Genomic DNA, 20,332 nt, shown 5'->3' on the forward strand with positions numbered 1-20,332 from the left:
AACTCACACTATGGAATAAATTAAACTGAAAGTAGCTTGCCACTAATTAAACAGAAAAATATTTGTGTCAATGGGATTCTCCATGCAAGAATACTGAAGTGGGTAGCCATTCCCTTCTCCAGGGGATCTTCTTGACCCAGGGATTAAACCCAGGTCTCCTGTACTGCAGGCAGATTCTTTAATGTCTGAGCCACCAAGGAAGCCCCTATAACATGTCTACAATCTGCACAAGTGAAATGTCTTCTTTCTTCTTTAACCACCAAACCTCCTCACTGAAAAACTGCTGAAGTCCATGACGAGAAGAGAAAGGACCATGTCTGTATCCTTGTCTTGGCCCAGATCTTCTTTCATTGACCCATCTATGCCTCTGACTTGCACCATCCACTTGTATGTCCCATTCCAGGCTGCTAACCTACCTCTGTTGCTGAGCTCACAGTAGAAAGCTGTCCATGCAAGATTAGTTCTTGACTAGAATAGCAAGATTTATATTACTTATGTTTCTTACTAGCAGTCCATCCAGCTCTAGCACAAATTCTATTTATTACCACAGAAACATAGGGCATTCGGGAACATTTAGTCACTTCCTTCAACTCTGTGCTGTCTTCAGATATTTCTGACATCTGGGACTCTGCTCCACACTCTCCTTGAATATACCCAGGGAAGAAGATGTATCTTTGGGGATAGGGTATCCCAGGCACATATACACACATATAAGCTACTTGATAAACTATATAAATGCTTAAGAATACTTTCCATTTGGAACATTTATAGGTAGACAGAAATACATATATATGTGTGTGTGTGTGCATATATATATATACACATAAATATTTATTTCATATATATAATACTCACCCAAAACTCAGTATTTTGGCATTTTTATAAATAGTGTATTATTCTACACATATTCCAGTATATGTATATATTTTTTCCCAGAAAAACCTCAGTCTCTCTTTATAGCTATGCTCTAGTCTCTCCTTATAGCTATGAATAGTTGTCACAGTCAATTAAAGTACAAATATGTGGATCTTTAAATAAATTCCATCAGACCAATATCTGGTTGGGAAGTAATTACTGTCCATTTGCTAAATGACTCCATCCGTTCTACTATTTTCCAATGAACTAAAGACCTCTGGCAATCATAGATTTACAACTCAGCAAGATTAAACAATTTACTGTTATTTATGACAGCAAAGCTTGGTCTTCTGTATTATATTCCACATTAGCATCTGTCACTTTACATTTGGGAGATCCTGTCCAAAAAAAGATTATGCCTCCTAACCAAACATTCAGCAGGACTGCAGGAACAGGCACCCTGACAAACATCCTGACAAAATACTTTAAAGCATCACTAGAGCTTGCAGCTGTGCGTTTTCAGACGGCTCAGCAGATGAGCATGGAGTTTCTTAGCCTCTGCTCAGTCTGTTCCTCTCAGTAATCTCTCACATGGTCCAGTCCATTAGGCTTTAAAATCCTCATGAAATGAACAGATTAAAGTCTGGCCTCAGTGGAGCAGGGATAGAGGGGGTGGGTCTGCTCTTAGCACAGTCTAAGCCTCAGAAAGATTTTAGATTGAAAAGCGTAGCATTGACTCAGCTGATTCATAACAGGAAATAATGCACAGATCATGCAAAAAACAAGGCTTGTATGTTGAGTTACAGTCTATGCCAGAGCAGCTGCTGCCACCTCAAGTACCGTGACAGGATGCATGTGCATGTGTATTTGTGTGCGTGTGTGTGTGTGTGTGTGTGTGTGTGTGTGTGAGCGGGGAGAGGATCATGACTTGAGCAGTTGCCTCCCAAGCCTTAGGCAGCAGCCTGCAGAAATGCCAAAAGCCTTGCCTATGGAACTGTGATCAACAGGCACCTTCTATCAGTAAGGCTGCTGCTGCTACTGCTGCTAAGTCGCTTCAGTTGTGTCCGACTCTGCGCGACCCCATAGACAGCAGCCCACCAGGCTCCCCCGTCCCTGGGATTCTCCAGGCAAGAACACTGGAGTGGGTTGCCATTTCCTTCTCCAATCAGTAAGGCTACTCAGCATAAAAAGCACATATGCACATGTCCTTCTTTTATTTTAACTGGAGGAATAGTTTGGTTTTAATTGAGTCATATGAATCAATAAATAATTGATAATAATCCATTACCTCATTCAATCCTCCCAAAACCCCTGGAAGATGTGGGAGGAAGTATTATGACATTCCCTAGTTTTATAAATGAGGAAACAAACCCCAGAAACCTAGGCAACTTCCCCACAGTCATACATGTTGCAAATAGTAGTACCATAATTCTAATTCAGAGGATCTCCTTTCTTCACTGTTTTTTAGGGATGTGTTTAACTATGAAAGCAATGCATACATATGTGTGTAATTACTTAATAAAGAGACATATATGAAGTAGAAAGGGAAAGGATTCCTCTCTCCCCACCACACACACCTTCATGCCCTAGATATATTCACTGTTAACTGTTGGCAGTATGTTCCTCCGACCCTACTTTATATACCTAATTATATACACATAAGTAGGATCATGCTACATCATGCTACACATGATCTTCTATTAATTGCTGTATTTCACTTTAACAAACTATAATCCCCATCTTTCTCATGTCTCATATAGACCCACTTCCTTTATTTATGGATACTAATGCATTTCTGGTATGGTTGTGTCATAAATTATGTACCTGCTCTCTACTGCTAAACATATAAACTGTTTTCAAGTTTTCCTTAGCAAAATGCTGCAGTGAATATTCTTGTACATAAATGTTTCCACATTTGTATTAGAAAATTTACAGGATGGATTCTTAAATTAAGGGATTCCTAGATAATTGGACAAGTATTCTGTTAATTTAGATACATACTGTCCAACCACCTAACAAAGAAGTTGTAGCAATTCAACTTCCACCAAGACTGAACAAACATGACGATTTTCCAACATCTATGCCAGCTCTGAGTATTTTCTATGTTTTTTTCAAATTAATGGATTGTTTTTATTTATATTTCTTTGGTTACTAATCATCTTTTCCTACATTTGTAGTTGTTGACAATATTTCTTATAAATTGTTTGAATTTTTATTAATTTCAGAAAGCATTTCGTATATTATGATACTAGCCATTTGCTGTAAAACTCTCCTCCCAACATTCTGTGGGGTCTTTTGTCAAGTAGGATAAACTCTGGTACTATGATTTCAAATTCCTCTCTCTTTTCCATTGTAAATGTCTTAAATACAAAGCCAGATAGCCCTAGTTAGCAAACCAGATTCTCACTAGAGGAAAACAACTGAAAGGCAATAATTGTTCTATTTGTACAAAATACCTATTAGTAGAGACTTGGAAAAGGAAAGAAAATTGTGACCTTATGCCAAGAAAAAAATGTCTTTGGGGACTTAATATTCCTAAAAAATACAGGCATTACTCCAAAATTTGATGTCACTAACAATGTAGGAGATGAAAGATATTTAAAGACTCAGAAAATGTGGGCTTTAACAAGTCTTGTGTATATCCTAGATATCCTCTTATTCATAACTAATGTGAGTCAAGTCAGATGAAAGAACCCAAAACTTTCCCTTTGGCTATGCAAATATAAACAGTAAAGGCATACTGGCCAAATCTTGAGTATTTGCAATTAGCTGTCAAGGCTGTACACTAACAAAGGACTTTGCAGTACTAGCTTTCTACCTTCAATTTAAAGATCCCTGGGCAATATAGATCTTTTTTGTTATTTTTTTTTTGCTGCCTATTATTCTCAAATAATCATATTCAAATCTTATTACAGTGTTCATTCATGTCACTGTTGTCTAATGGAAGAGTGGCCAAGGCCCAAAAGATGAAGGTTAAGGTTGCTAAAGCCAATACCTCTGCTTAGATTCCCCCAAAATAGGTTCCAACTTCTATTCCTCAAGGCTGTACAGAAACTAACAAACTTCCAGAGTTCACAAAGGGAACAGATGTTTTACAGAAAAATTTTAGGGCAAGTTTCAAGCATAATGCTGCTGATATGTATTTGTCTTTTCAACAAACATCATTATGTTTTCTCACAAGATTTAATAAAGCAGCTTAGTTAAAAATGCCATCTGGGTCTCTGGACACATTAAACAAAGCTTAAAATAACCCACCCCAGCAACTGGGAGGGCCCAGCTGTTCTCAAAACCTCTCCTACTCCTTTTACTTCCTCATAAAAAAGTAAATGAGGACTTAAGGCTACAAGAGTAAAGAATGAACTGACCCAAACAGGGAGATGGGTGGAACCAAGGACTCCCTAAAACTTGCTATTGCTTATATAATAGATTTCCTATTTCCACAATTCTGGGAGGAAGATTTGGGAAGGGAAGCAAGATAAAGTTACGGTGGGTCCTTTAGGCTTTTCTAACGTACTACACACCAGTCCTTCCTAATGTCTGAGCCATAGTAGGCCATTCCATTCACCTATTCTGGAGTTGACACGAGTAGAAAATACAGAGCAATCGCTGTCCAGTTCTTTTCCCTTCTAGAGACAGGACCTGGAGCCAGCCATGCCCAGATTTCCAGATCCATTTCAGGAAGGAAGCCTTCATGTTGAAGCACATGCTTCCCTCTCTTGCTTCTTGCTTCTTTCCTCCTTACTTGCCACCCACCACCACATCCCAATCTGCTTCTCTTCCAAATGAATGTTCCTTGTCTTTGGCACCAAACCAAGATTTGTTCCTCAGACAGTTCTCATAATTGGCCAAGGTTCATATATTCTTATTCACTGCAGCAAATACCTCTTCAGGATCTATTGGAATCAAATACAATCTGTGACAGTATCTATCCAGAGAGCACACCCAGGTCCCTTGCTGACCCGGCATTCCTCATATTCACTTTATTTTCTACCTCTAAAAGATTTCACAAGACATTGAGAAGCTCTTTAATTCTGTAAGCTGCACTGCAGGCCAATATTACAATCATTAATGCTGATCATCATGTGGCCAGTACAGTGCATGACTAGCCAAAAAATGGATTTTCTCTTGGCTAAATCTTGTAACAGAGCTCTACATTGTTTCAGTTCATACATAGAGTCAAATTAGTACATGAGATGTATTCAGTTGACTATAATAATACTCCCCTGCATTTCTTAGTTTTGTAGATGTTACAAAATGTTTTCATAAGCAGTGCTTCATTTGATTCCCAGGATAATTCAGAAATGCAGTCATACACAGTTTATAGATGAGAAAACAAATGGTTCCTAGGTATGTCAAGAGGCTCAAGCTTTGGACTGCAACTTGTTTGGCAGAGCTAGAAAATGAGGCAAGCCTTCCAGCTGCTGATTCAGTGTTTTCTCTACCATACCTCATGCCTCCTGGGCTAAAGTCAAAAGAGAGTGTGGTTATCATATGCAGAAATCAGGTTTGGGTTTGCCAATTCTGTATCTGTAGTATTTGATGGGGCTTCCCTGGTAGCTCAGCTGGTAAAGAATCCGCTTGCCATGCAGAAGTAATATTCCTGGGTTGGGAAGATCCCCTGGAGGAGGGCATGGCAACCCACTCCAGTATTCCTGCCTGGAGACTCCCCATGGACAGAGGAGCCTGGTGGGCTACTATCCACAGGGTGGCAAAGAGTCAGACACGACTGAGCGACTAAGCACAGCACAGCACGGCACAGGACTTGGTGACCTACTTTTATTTCATTTAATCAATAGTTGCTGTAACAATCTGGCTCCATGAAACACACACATACATTTAAAATGCTAAGTTACAGAACTGTGCTGTCTAGTACAGTAGCTACTAGCCACTTGTGGCTAAGTTGAAATCTTAATTAAATTAAATTTAAAATTTGGTTCTTTAGCAGCATCAGCTACATTTCAAGTATTCAACAGTGAAGTGTCCTAGTTGGCTAAGACAGTGCAGACTTCAGAACATGCCCATTCTCACAGTAAGTTCTATTACACAGTGCTGATATACAATATCATCTTAGAGAAAGAAGACTTTAGAAAAAGTCAGAAACATCTTAAGGCAGGCACTGTGCTGTCATCTGTTCAATATTAAAGACAGTTTAGGACTAAAAAAGAAGAATGTAACAAAGAGGAGAAAGATAGACAGGTGGTCTTAGCCATTGATGGATCTACCCAGGGAAGGGCAAAGGCATTCTTATAGCCTAATATTATGATCCATTTAGCTTTTCAACTCTTTAAGACATTAGAATAAGTTGATACATAGAGGATCTAAACCCCTGAGGAGTATCTAAAGCAGCTGGAAATAGAAATAGGATAAAAATAAACTCGTTACAAACCAAGTTTAATCACACTTCATTTAAATAACACTATTTACTCCATGTACTTAGTTTTCTATAGTTTGTTTTCTGCTCTATATAGCAGGACATAATCTTTGAAGGGGGATTTAAACACTTCTGGAGATTTTCAGATAAATTCACATAGCCCCATAAAAACTACTGTAAAAAGGTAGTTTCTTTACATTTTTCATTAACTTATTCAAATTAATTATATAAAAATCCAACAATCTATTTATGTTACTGCTTAGTTGCTAAGTCATATCTGACTCTATTGCAAACCATGTACTGTAGCCCACCAGGCTCTTCTGTCCATGGGATTTCCCAGTTAAGAATACTGGAATGAAAAAAAAAAAAAAGGAATACTGGAATGGGTTGCTATTTCCTTCTTCAGAGGATCTTCCTGACCCAGGGATCTAACCAGCGTCTTCTACATTGGAAGGAACATACTTTACCACTGAGCCACCAGGGAAGCTCCATTATATTCAAAAAAACAACAAAAAAAACAAAGTTCATACCAATGGAGGTGGCTATTTCAACGAACTCTTACTCTGAAAATTGGTAATTAAAAAAAAGAGAGGGAAATAAACACACATTCTGTCTTTCATAAGGAACTATATTACAGGATAATCAAAGAGCCCATTAGTGAGAAAAATACCCAGTTTATAGAAAAATGTCAGCTAAAACATACAGATGGAATTAGAGAATTTGAAACTCATCATTTTGAAATCTCTAATGAAATAATCAGTTCAAGTCAGTAACATTAATGAATGCTAAAACAATTGGGTAAAAGTTGATAAGGAACTGAATATTCACATGGTATGAATTAACCCCATAGGCTACTGCTAGTCCCAAAGGGGAAAATAATGGACCATACCACCATATCTCTATAATCATCTCGGAATCACGAATGATGAAGCAACCAGAGATTATGTTTCCTTGTATTATGCAACTGAATACACACCATTGCCATGAAATAATCTTACAAAAAGAAAATATTAAACCTGAATCTAATTAAACCTCTAGACTGATTTCTAGTTCTCACACACACACATACACAGAGGAAACGGAATGAAAAGGTAAATGACACCATAAAGAATTAATCATAAAATTCCAGAAAGGAAGTGGAGGAGGCATTTTATAGAAAGACAACCGACCTAGTCTCTTCAAGTCAATTTCATTAACAAAATGAAAATAAAGAGGGAGGTACTTTATGTTGACTCATTGGAAAAGACTTTGATGCTGGGAAGGATTGGGGGCAGGAGGAGAAGGGGACGACAGAGGATGAGACGGCTGGATGGCATCACTGACTCGATGGATGTGAATCTGAGTGAACTCCAGGAGTTGGTGATGGACAGGGAGGCCCGGCATGCTGCAATTCATGGGGTCGCAAAGAGTTGGACACGACTGAGCGCGACTGAACTGAACTGAAGACAAATGTAATGTGTGTTCCTTGATTATAAGAAACAAGTTTGAACAAATCAGGTATAAAAGACGTTTCAGAATAACTGAGGAAATCTGAAGGTAGATTGGGTCATAACTAATATGTAGAAATATTTTTTAAATTTTGTTTGGGATGTTAATGATATTATAGTGAAGTGAAAGTCACTCAGTCATGTCTGACTCTTTGCAATCCCATGGACTTATACAGTCCATGGAATTCTCCAGGCCAGAATACTGGAGTGGGTAGCTTTTCCCTTCTCCGGGGGATCTTTCCAACCCAGGGATCAAAGCCAGGTCTCCTGCATTGCAGTGGGATTCTTTACCAGGTGAGTCACAAGGGAAGCCCTAACGATATTATAACTATCAAGTAAAATGTTCTTCTTTTTTAGAGATTCATACTGAAGAACTTGTGGGTAAATTTTCATTTTTTTAAATATACTTTAGCCCCTCAAAAAGATGAATCAAATATAGAAAAACATGAACAATCCAGGACAGGAGTATGTGGATGTCGTAATCTATTCTCTCCACTTTGCTGAAAGCTTATAAATTTTAATAGCTTTATTACAAAAATTCCTTAAATCTCAAATTATACAGGTATTTGTCCAATACATTTCAAACTCTATGAGATATTAAAACATTAACAGTGTAGTTTTACTTTCGAAAGATTGAAGGCAAAAAGAGAAGGGAATGGCAGAGGATGAGATGGCTAGATGGCATCACTGACTCAATGAACATGAATTTGAGCAAATTCCAGGAGACAGTGAGGGACAGGGGAGCCTGGCATGCTGCAGTTCATGGGGTTGCAAAGAGCCACATATGACTTAGCAGCTGAACAACAAGAAGTGCATTTATCATTTTAGAAATTCTGAAAACTTATGTTTTCATCCAGAAACTATATAATCAAAGAGCAAGTATCATTTCTTATAGAAAATGTGCTTTGTAAAATTAACTTTTTCTATTAAAATCAAGATTTTCCAGACAGAGAGAATGCAGCCCACCTGGTCAGATTCAAGTCAGTTCAAAGAGAATAAATTCTACATTCTACTATTTTTCTAGGTAGTTTATGAATATCCAATGGGAAATAAAAAATGGCCAAAGTATTTGGAATCATAAGTTCCCTATACCTGAGTATAGTCAGCAAGTCAAGTCAGGAGGTAAGCGTATCCCCACCGATTTGCAATCACACAAGACCAATTTTGCTTACAGTGGTCCCTTTAAACAACCTTTCTCCTGAAGCCAGCCTTCTGATTTTCCATTTTGCTTTATCAAAAGCGCCAAAGAAGGTGAACAAAACGAGGAAAAGATTGGAAAAAATTGGTTGTTTGAAATCTTGATAAAGTCAACCATCCCTTTCCCCCATGCCCATCCATCCTAGAAGTAATACTTTCAGATTATTTGAGAGATGGTGCTTCTGTGTGGACTTTAGTTTGTCATTCTTTCCTTCATAACTGCTAGATTAAACTTGACTATTTTAGGCATATATATTAACATATGCTATCTCCTAAAATTAACTCCATTCTTAAAGTTAATGTGTATTTATCAGAGAAGACACACTGAAGTAAGAGACTGAAGCGTCCTTAGGGCAAAGTGTACCAATAAATAATACAGCATAATAACAATTTGCCCATGCAAATCACCAACCGTAGCTTCAAAACTATCCAGACCCATAATAAATACTGGACAGGCTACGTTTCTCTTCTTAGGAAAACTGGCCCAGGAAGGAGTATGAAAGCTGCCACAGCTCTTCCAAGGCTCATTATTCTCCATCATTCCATGGGAACAGCTTTGTCAGACAAGAGTAAAAGACTATTTGTCAACCTCTCTCCAACTGTCTGATTCAAGCCAACTTTCATCAATCCCAAGTGAGGAGCCAGAGAGAAATACAAGTCTTGTATCTTCAGCAGCAGCCTCTGCTGGGGTTAGAGATCACAACTCCACAACCCAATGGGCTCCCAGTCCCCTCACCCCCACTTCCACCCAAACCAGGCCCTGTTTTCCCAACTGCTTTTTGGTTATTAAAAAAAAAAATCCTTTTTCCCTATCCCGGAAACACTGAGAAGTGGGAATTATAGTAGATAAATGTAAAGAATAAACAACCTTAGAGCTGTTTTTTTTTAAGCAAGACATGAGAAAATTAAAAATGAGTTGGAAAGGAGGGGGGAAGAAATTCAAATGCCAGGTAATTGTTTAGTTTCACTTTTTAAAATGTTCATATTCATTTATACTCATTTATTTAAACCTCTGCAGAGGTTTCCCTTAAAGAAAAGTTCTATAGGTGTGGATCTGACTGCATTAAAAAGGCTGAAATTCCTCATTTAGACAATGTTTCCCACAGAAAACTCAGCGACTCTTGAAGTTAGGTATTCCCCTTGAAATGCTGCTGGCTTTGGAAAGGAGGAAATCAGGGTATGAGGATATGCCAAAAAGTGCATCAAATTGTAGGACAGGAAGAAAAAGGGGAGAAAGAAAAAAACTCAGGGAAAGGAGATTACATAGGTCGTGGGAAAAGGGACAGAATGAAAACTGCAAGGGAGAAGGGGCCTGAAATGTTGTCAACTGTCAAAGGGCATCTAGGAGAGAAATTGGGAATAGCTTTAAGAAAAGCACGGCAAATCTCATTTCCGACCATTTAGATTTTCCTCCGGGGAACTGAGATCCCAGTCTGTATAATTTCAAGTTGACCCCCGCCCCATCCCTTTCCTCGTCAAATCAATTATGAAATAACTCCACAAACCAATGATATTAAAAACCTTCACGCTTGCCAAATATGTCAGAGATAAACACTGTGTGTGTGTGTGTGTGTGTGTGTGTGTGTGTGTGTTTCTGAGCCAACACTACTGTTAAATTTGGCAGAGCCAAGATTTAGAGTGGAAGACTGCAAACAGAATACACGAGTGGTGGGGGTAGAACTATATTGGTAGCTGGAGGGTAGTGAAAGCAATCAGAGCAAATATTTTTAAAGGGCCGAGGAAGAGAAAGTTGAAAAGAACAGCGAGCAGGTGCAGAACATGGTCAGAGTCCAGGGAGAGGTGAGGGCGATGTGGCATCCATCGGGATGCCCGGCGGGGCTCAAAGAAAGGCTAGGAACTCTTAAGGCCTTTCAGAGTGGCTAACACAACGTAGCCCAGGGGTCCCTGGTGCGCTGGGGACGCTGAGGGGGAGACAGCGGTGGGGCAAGGGTAAAGGGCCTGGGAGAGCGGCCGAGCTGTGGAGCAGGATGGGGGTCGGGGCTGGCTGGAGGGGAGGGTGGCGGACTCCACGGACAGCGGGTCACTCACCCCGTTGGCCGCAGCCATCTGCACCACGATTTCCGTGGCCGTCCTGCTGAAGTACCTGCCGTCACTGCCCACCACCATGGTGCAGCCCTGGCGGTCGCGCAGGTCGATGGACGACAGCACGCTCTGGATGAAGTTGGGCAGGTAGTTGCGCTGGCCCTCAAAGAGCCCGGTGGGCCGCCGCAGCCCCCCGCCTCCAGCCGGCCGCTGGTCCTCGTAGGGGGCCGTGGGCACCGTCAGCACCGGGATGGGGCTCCCCTCCATGGCGCCTCCTGGCCGGTCCTGCCGCGGCTCCCGGAGCCGGAGGGAATCTGCAGCCCGACGGGGCCCCCACCAGCCTGGCGGTGCGCCCGAGCTCCGCCTCGCGCTGCGGCCCCCTCCGCTGCCGGTCCGCGCCCGGCGCCCTCCCGCCGTGCAGACCGCTCCTCCCTCTGCGCGCGGCCCCTAGCTGCCCCGGCAGAGTTTGGCCTCTACCTTCCAAGAAAGTTTGCTCCCGCCCAACTTCCTCTCTGGCCGGAGAGCTCAATGTGCCCGAAGCTTCTTCTTTCTGCTGGACTCACTTTCAGGGTGTCCCAAAAGTCCCTTCCCAGTGCCAACTACCCTCACTGACTCTAGGACGCCTCCTGGCTGGCCTAACCTGAGCCTTCCCCGGGTGATCGGGTCTCTCCCGCACACCCTCCTTTAGAAAACAGTGGCGGGGTGGGGAGAGTTTGAGCAGGATCGGGGGTCCTCTCCTGCACCCGCAGCTCCTCTCCCCTCCACCTAGCAGTCCTGTCTTCCGGCCTCCCAGGGAATGAGTGGTTCGCAAGCACCAGTTTCTCTTTTGAACAAGGGCAGGGGTGGAGTTGGGAGGGGGCTGAAACCTTTTGCCATCAGAGAACAGCCCCAGCCAAAAATAACCCTGGAAAGGCGAGCTGAGAATTGTTATCTTCTGCCAGCGCTGAAATTGGAGGCTGGGCGCTTCGAATGTGTCTGTGTGTGTACACACACACCCCCACCACTACCATTTGTTGCAGGGAATCACATACTGTCAGGCCCTTCAATCCAACAGGACCCACCCAGCTATCCACACTTTTCCCCAGGCTGTCTGAAGGCAGCACACTTCTCAGAAAGGAAAAAAAAGTTTTTTGCTTGTTTTTTTTGTGGTGGTCGCAACAGCAGCAACACTGAGGCACAGATGCCCGTTTCCTTATTCTCACCCTCTCACCCTCCCTAGCCCCTCTCCTGCTTAGAAAACAGGCTGTCCCACACTGTACTTGTCCACACTGCTGAGCTCTCACCAGGATCCATTGCTTTCACTGGAAGGAGGGTAAAGCCCTTTGTAAGGTCCTATTAGGGATGAATGAATGAACAAACCCAAACTAAACAAGGACTGGGTACCAAGAACTGGGCTTGTTCCTTTCACAGGCATTCTGGCATTCTGGTGGGAAGAGGGCTCAAAGAAGGGGGTCTTCTCTCAATAAAGCCCACCAAAATATCCCAATTCAAGAAATTCCCTGTAGAAAATCAGAGTGAAGAGAAAACAGGTAAAAAGCATAAAGCCCCAAAACAGAAGACACAATTCTTTTTTTTTTTTTTCTTAACTTTTCGGCCATGCAGCAGCTCCCCAGACCAAGGATCAAATTCGTGCCCCCTGCAGTGGAAGCACAGTGTCTTAACTGCTGGACCACCAGGCAAGTTCCAAGAAACAATTCTTATTTTTGTTTCTCTTTTCACCCCCAAAGCATTTTCGCACCCAGTAAAGTCACTAAAATCTCCTGCTGCTGCTTCTTCGCTAAATATCATCCACTTCCTGGGACTAAGCTCAATTTGCTACAGGATTATAAAGTATTTGATCATAGTAAAATGACTGTGAATAACAGTTCACACTTATGTGCTGTTTTGCAGTTTACAAAAGGCTTTGCATCAGTCTTTAGAGACTCAAAATATCTAAAATTAGTAGTAATGGCATTCATATCATTCCTATTTTACAGATAAGAAAGGCTTTCTGTGAGGTTAAAGGAAGTGGAGAAGATGGCCTACATTCAGTCCAAATTCTTATATGGCCCCTCCCCTTTTGATTAATATCTTTAAAGTGTGAAGTCATTAACTGAATCCTATTGATGGCAAAGATTTTTTGTGTTTGTGGGTGTGGTTATTGTTGTTGTTTTGCGTCCACCCTATCCTCAGGCACCCAAAAGTCCATTCCCCTGTAAATTAAAGTTCCTGACTTTATGGTTGAGGGAGCCTTAGCACCAAATAGAATGTCAACCCTTCTATTACAGTGTGGGATTCTTTTAATCACTATCTAATAACACTTCATTTTGCAGGGAAGCACAGCATCATTCCCAGAACAAGAGAAAGTCGTTAAGTGCTCAGTCCCAGAAAAGACAACCTTCAGACTTGGAGACTTGGCGACTCGGCCCCCAAGCTTCACAGACAACCAGAAGGTCTCCAAGACTCCATCTCTCCACTCCCAAGGCATGCCTCTCTTTTGACATCACCATCATTCTCTCCTGACACAGCCCAGCTCCTTCCCCAGGGCTGAGGGCAAGTCACGTACATCTCAGACAGGACTTTAGAGCTTTACCAGCCTAAAAGAAAGCCTCTTCCCTTGTCTAATCCCCAAAGACCAGAGACTCTGACTGGTCCAGTTTGAGGCAATGCACCCAGCCACATAGCAGGAACCCCACAGTGAAAGGGGAAAAAATTTCTCCAAAGTCACGGGGTGCTGGTCTCCAAAAGGAGGAGAGATTGGCAAATGAACCATAATTGTCCACCACACAATTGAAAATTCCACTGATCAAGTCTTTCAAAAATTTTCTTTTCCCTGAATTCATATAGCACTTGGTATCATTCACAAGGAATGTTCCATGTGCTGCTAAATCTTGCAATAGGTTTTCTCTCCTCCAACTATATGTGGCTTGGAATAATTCCTTATCTTCTCCTCACTTAAGAATCATTACTGTGAAATGGGGATTATCATAATCCCAACCTCATAAATTGCTGGGAGGATGAAAATATTAGTACAGTACCTGACAAATAGAAAGGCATTCAATAAATGTTAGATATTCATATTATTGCCAGCAATGTATTTGTCATTATGATTAATGTCCTATATAGTAAGAACTACAGTTTATATCTTTATAGACCACCACTGTACTTAAACATCTTTGAGCAAAGGTGATATTATATAAAGTTTGGCTGAATTATTCTGTAGTTTCTGACAATGGAAACTCAAGGTATATAGAATATTTGTCCTTGAAACAGAAAAAAAGGGCTTTTGAACTAAAGAAATCTCTTCAAAGTTGCCCCCAATTTTGATCAAGTTAATTCCAATAAATGTGTCACTGATGGAGAAAGGAAGCTGAGAGGGCCTCACAGGTAAGAAATGCCTGCCCATAGTTGCCCACCGGTAAAATGAGGTCAGATTAGATCAATATTTCCCAAAGGGTTTTCCTCAGAACATGAGTGCCTTCCAAATGCTGCACAAACAAGCATTTCACAGTGAAGTAACTTTTAAAAATCCTGCATGTTGTATCTCATTCTTGGAGTTTCCTGATGCGTGTTTTCATATTGAAACCTCTGAAAAGTTCTGCAAAAAGAGATATGAGTTTAATGTTTTGGTTTTTTTAAAAACCTGCACTTTGCAACTTAAACCCACACAACTAGTTTGTCTGGGGAAAGGGACTCAGACTCAGACTTTGTGACTGCAGCTGGTGACAATCTCCTCCCCCTTCCTGTGCTTCCTGTGTCCTCAGTGGGCTAGGTCAGGGATAAATACTTTGTCCTGATTCTAAAGGGGCTGGTCACCCCTTTGTGCTGAATTCACAATTTCTCTACAACGTGTCTCACAATGAAGTGTGTCCTGTTTGCCTGCAGGTGCCTTCCAGCCTCCTCTGAGTCTCTAGGGAAAGTCCTCTCACTGAGAATTCTTGGCCTGAAACAGAGGCAACTGGTATATCCTTCCTTCCCCTTGGGATTTCCTTGTTCTCAAAAAGGTGTCAGTTGCCATCTTCCTGTAGAGACTATGCTAGCGGCTCAGCCACTCAGCCTTTCCCAAAAGGGAATTTGAGTAAAATCAGTCTTGAAACATTTCAGACTTTCTCCACCCTCTTGTAGATTCACAAAGCATATTAGCATATGAAAGACTCCATGAAGTTCCATAGGAAAAAACCTATTTAACTTTAACTCAGCACTTCTAAATTTTATTTGACCCTGGGGTCCATTTCCAAATCATCTATTAAGAGATCAAGGTCATCAATATTCCATGAAACTCTTTAGCTCTCTGGGGTCCCTTCCAGCCATATCATTCTATGATTTGCTTTTTTTACTTATGAGACATTAAAAGATTAATTCCTATCAGGCTACCGTTTAGGAACTTATCAGAATATGCAAACAGGAGCAGGTAAAATTGCCCAGTTAAAAAAAAAATCCTTGAATGGTTTTGAGACTTAAAATGAATTTTACATACATATATATATATATATACACACATATACATTTACATATAATTTTATTTTCTGCCCCACCCCTAATCTCCTGGCTGACAGGAAAGGCAGGCACACATGTCTGGCCCTTGGTAGTTCTATATTCCTACTGAGTCTGCTTCTGTGCACACAGGGCATGCTAAAAACATGCAGTAGACTCACTGACTCCAACAGCAGAAGAAATGCCAAAAGTACAGGACTAGAGGCAGAAAAAGCAGGTGGAAAATGTCATGAGGCAGTCCTCTAAGAAAGCGCTAGTTCCCTTTTAAATCTACCCAAACATCTTCTGGTGAGTGGGGAAAGTTAGTTACACATTTCTCCTAAAACACTACCTTCCCCAAAGCCTTCTGTCCCCCAACAAATGAAATAACACATACTAATTCCAACAGAACTTACTGCTTTTCTACTTCCTTCAGCAAAAGGTCACTAAGTGGATGAATGTTCAAGTGATGGAAAGGTCCATGTCACATGTGTACCTTATAAATGTTTGGCACTTGTCTCTGATTTCTCACATTTGGGCTTCAAAACTCTGTTTCCCACCTTCATTAGCAACCACCCACATGACCTTGGACAAGTTGTTTACTCTCTCCAAAGCTCAGTTTCTGAATCTGTAAAATGGACACAATACTACCTACCATACTCAAAAAGCTAATATGTAAAAACTGCTTAGCACAGGGCCTAGAATATTTTAAGGGCTTAATAAGTGCATGATGTAATTATTGTGATTATTATATTAATATTACTATCAATAAAGTAATTATCACTGATATTATAATCATTACTATAATAACGACTACAATTATTATTACTATAACAATTTTTAATCTTTGTATCAGATAGTATTGTCTTTGCGGCAACAATATACTATGTCTGAAAACCTTTACAGGACAGTATCTGTACGAGATTACGTGCAAATCAGGAAACGAGGGTTAAGGATGAAAAAAACTATTCTTATTGACCCTTAAATGTGCAAAAAGAGCCATGAGCCTCATACACGGAACTCCAGTTCCTCTGGAGTTTGTTTTTGGAGGTAACCAAAGGATGCTTCAGTTCAGTTCAGTCTCTCAGTCATGCTTAGGAACACTGAAATGCTGTTTATAAATCTCCTGAGACCAGCACAAGAAGGTGACTGGCTCAGCCAATGCAGATGTGGTCTCTTGACTGCTGCATGCCCTGGCCTCAACTTTGAAAAACACTTAATGTTAACTAACTTGTAAAAATGGTGGTTTGGGGAAAGCAAAAGTTTTCATTTTAATTCAATTTTACCTAAAAATAATAGGCCTCTGATCTGCCAAGAATAAAAATACCATTTCCATGTGTCCCCCTTTAATATCTAGGAATGACAATGATTACAGTAACAGATTATTTAAAACTTTAGAAAGAATTTTATCAAAGTTCTTAATTCTATAAAAGGCAAAAAAAGAAAGCTTACTTTTCTAGAGGAATCTCAATACTTTTCAGCAGATGAATTTTGCTTTTAAAGTCTTCAAAAAGGAACACAATTTAGATCTTTATTAAAAAGAAAATGTATACTCCAAGTTTTACTTAAATTATATTGCAACAGTCGTTTGCAATCACAGCCTATATCAAATATTCCTTTGGTGGTTTTTATGTTTGGGTTTTAGAAAGGGACCCCCCTCCCATATATGGCTAATCTCTGAATAAATATTTTAATATTCCTATGTAGTCATTTCAAAAAAGCAATTTTATATCCATCTATTTCATGGAGCTAAATAACATGGCTTGCCATATAAGCCTTCTGAATGAATTTTTCTCAACCATGAGGTAGGGGTGAGTCTGCATGACTGATAGTGAAGTACTGTGTTATCAGGACCCGTCAGTTTGATGCCATCCTCAAGTCCCTCTAGCTCAGCCGAGGTTCAACTCAGGTTTTACTCACCCACTTAACCAGGAACCACTGTGCCTGATAATTCTATATACCCTGACAGGTCAGTTTTCTCCATGAGATTTTTTTTCAGCCTTTCTCTCATTCCCTCAGAGCACATCTACAGCGGACACATATCTGAAAAGTAACTCAACCAAATAGAGAAACAATGTACATGACCATGATCATTGCAGTTTTTGTTTGTTTGTTTTTTTAATCATTGCAGTTTAACCTAAAGTTTTCTGGACATGCTGTTTTAACCCAAAAGTGGTGTCAGTGGTTAGCATTTCATAGCCTAAAATATGGTTCCCAACTTCCCAAGGGTTATCTTCATTGTTCTGGCATTTTTCTTCACCCTGTTTCTAGTATTTCCTTGAAAGCCAGAAAGTAGTCACTTTTCATTTATCATGGAATTGACTTTCCAACTTTCAGTAGGAGCCAAGATCAACCCAGAGGTTTGTAGTTAACAACAATTCTCTTCGTGTATCTGAGATCCCCCAACAAGTATGACTGACTCAGGGACACTGCTCATAACAGCAGCTCAGAGCTCAACAGTAACCTTCCATCACTGACCTGCCAGGTATCAACAGAGGGTGTTATTTCCTTTCACTGTGTCCAAACTTCTGACAGATATTAATCATTGGGATTCAAGAATGAGGAGATAGACTTTCTGAGAATTCTTAGAAATTCCAGAATTCATGTCAGTATTCTGTAATTCTCATAGCACTTGTACTTACATGTTTCCAAAAACTATTCAGTTTAGTTCAGTTCAGTCGCTCAGTCGTGTCCGACTCTTTGCGACCCCATGAATCACAGCACACCAGGCCTCCCTGTCCATCACCAACTCCCGGAGTTCACTCAGACTTGCGTCCATCGAGTCAGTGATGCCATCCAGCCATCTCATCCTCTGTTGTCCCCTTCTCCTCCTGCCCCCAATCCCTCCCAGCATCAGAGTCTTCTCCAATGAGTCAACTCTTCGCATGAGGTGGCCAAAGTACTGGAGTTTCAGCTTTAGCATCATTCCTTCCAAAGAAATCCCAGGGCTGATCTTCAGAATGGACTGGTTGGATCTCCTTGCAGTCCAAGGGACTCTCAAGAGTCTTCTCCAACACCACAGTTCAAAAGCATCAATTCTTTGGTGCTCAGCTTTCTTCACAGTCCAACTCTCACATCCATACATGACCACAGGAAAAACCATAGCCTTGACTAGACGGACCTTAGTCGGCAAAGTAATGTCTCTGCTTTTGAACGTGCTATCTAGGTTGGTCATAACTTTCCTTCCAAGGAGTAAGCATCTTTTAATTTCATGGCTGCAGTCACCATCTGCAGTGATTTTGGAGCCCAAAAAAATAAAGTCTGACACTGTTTCCACTGTTTCCCCATCTATTTCCCATGAAGTGATGGGACTAGACGCCATGATCTTCGTTTTCTGAATGTTGAGCTTTAAGCCAACTTTTTCACTCTCCACTTTCACCTTCATCAAGAGGCTTTTTAGTTCCTCTTCACTTTCTGCCATAAGGGTGGTGTCATCTGCATATCTGAGGTTATTGATATTTCTCCCGGCAATCTTGATTCCAGCTTGTACTTCTTCCAGCCCACCGTTTCTCATGATGTACTCTGCAAAAATATTAAGTGACCATAATAACAAGCAGAGAATCATTTTTCCATGATAGGAATGTATGAAAAGTTTTCATGGTCTTCTGTTTAAAGATATAATACCAAAAGTATGGATTTTGGTATTTAACAAATAAAAAATATTATCATTATAATTAACCAATAAATTGCAATGAGATTATAAAATCCAATACTATGTAAAAATGATCTCTACCCGATAGACACACAAAATAATAGAAAACATTAAAAAGAAATGAACATTAACACAAAATGGTGCTAAATAAAAATAATTTTTAAATTGGAAGATAATTCCACAATCAAAGACTCTTATTCTTTAAATGAAATTTTTAACCCCACAAAGCATCGAATGTTCTTTCCGATAGAATTCAAGTAATATTTGAAGGCAAGGTCAAGAGTACTACAGAGAAGCAAATGTCAGAATAGTCAATTTAAGGATACCTGGTATGTCTTGCTTCCAATACCTGGTATGTCTTAGAACACCAAAGGATTTGTAAAAAGTATCTTAGACCTATAAACTTACTAATATTTATCTGTAAGAATAATGCGCTGTTGGCAGTGGACAGAGCCATGAACACACTTAGAGCAGAAGATGCAGCAGAGTCTCACTGACGCTTCCCTTCCACTGCTCATGTCCTTGTTCCCAGAAATGCTGACCTTGACCTTTGATCCTGCACAGCAATATTTCCTGCTCTTGCTTTCAACTTGAAGTCAGTGAATTTCTTCAAATAAGTAATGGACTTTTAAGCTTTAATTCTCACAGAAGAACTGTAACATTTCTTCCATTTTTTTTTTTCAACCGCTTTTTTTCAGAATCTAGAATTTTGGAGTCCATTTAAATTTCTCTCAGAAATGCCAGAAAGGAATCCCCAAATGGAAAAGTGTTTTTCCCTATATTCCTTTTCAGAAGAAGCCGTGAACATGAGAGAATTCCTTCTCATCTCCAAATGTTCTCTGCTCACTATGGTTGTCACCTCTTTACATGCCCTGCTTGCTCATAACTTCTCTTCCTCTGGGAATAGCCCCAATTCCGTAGACAAGTTCTTGGTGGTTATTTCCTTTCTGTATCACCCTGCATTCCTGACCATATACAGGATGTTGACTAGGAAGGACAGCTGGCCCAACTGGATTCTCTTTACTGTCTCTGGAACTTGAATACTGGAACCCAGACAAACAGAAACTGGGGGCCACTGTGGCCATATTGATATTGATGACAGGTGTGGGAGCAACAGAATCTATATCTACCTGTTGCTTAGATCCCAGAACTTGGCCTGAATGCTCTTTCCCAGTCATGAGGTACTTAAGACGTCCCAGTGTTCTTCATGAAATCCCTCCCTGGTTTAAGCTAGCCAAAATTAGTTTCTGCTGCTTTCAGTCAGAAGAACCTTAG

General features: G+C 40.6%; 1 protein-coding gene across 2 annotated transcripts in view; it reads right to left on the reverse strand.

Annotated features, from left to right (window-relative positions):
- Positions 1-11,274, reverse strand: part of PGM5 (phosphoglucomutase 5) — a 206,253-nt gene extending 194,979 nt beyond the window's left edge. For both annotated transcript variants that reach the window (XM_004004337.5, XM_060409386.1), the window contains exon 1: positions 10,960-11,274. In XM_004004337.5, coding sequence (XP_004004386.1) covers positions 10,960-11,220 — 261 coding nt within the window. In that variant the 5' untranslated portion in view covers positions 11,221-11,274. The remainder of the gene's footprint in view (positions 1-10,959) is intronic.
- Between the last annotated feature and the right edge of the window lie 9,058 nt (positions 11,275-20,332).

The sequence above is a fragment of the Ovis aries genome, chromosome 2, assembly GCF_016772045.2.
Source record: "Ovis aries strain OAR_USU_Benz2616 breed Rambouillet chromosome 2, ARS-UI_Ramb_v3.0, whole genome shotgun sequence".
Lineage (NCBI taxonomy): Eukaryota > Metazoa > Chordata > Mammalia > Artiodactyla > Bovidae > Ovis > Ovis aries.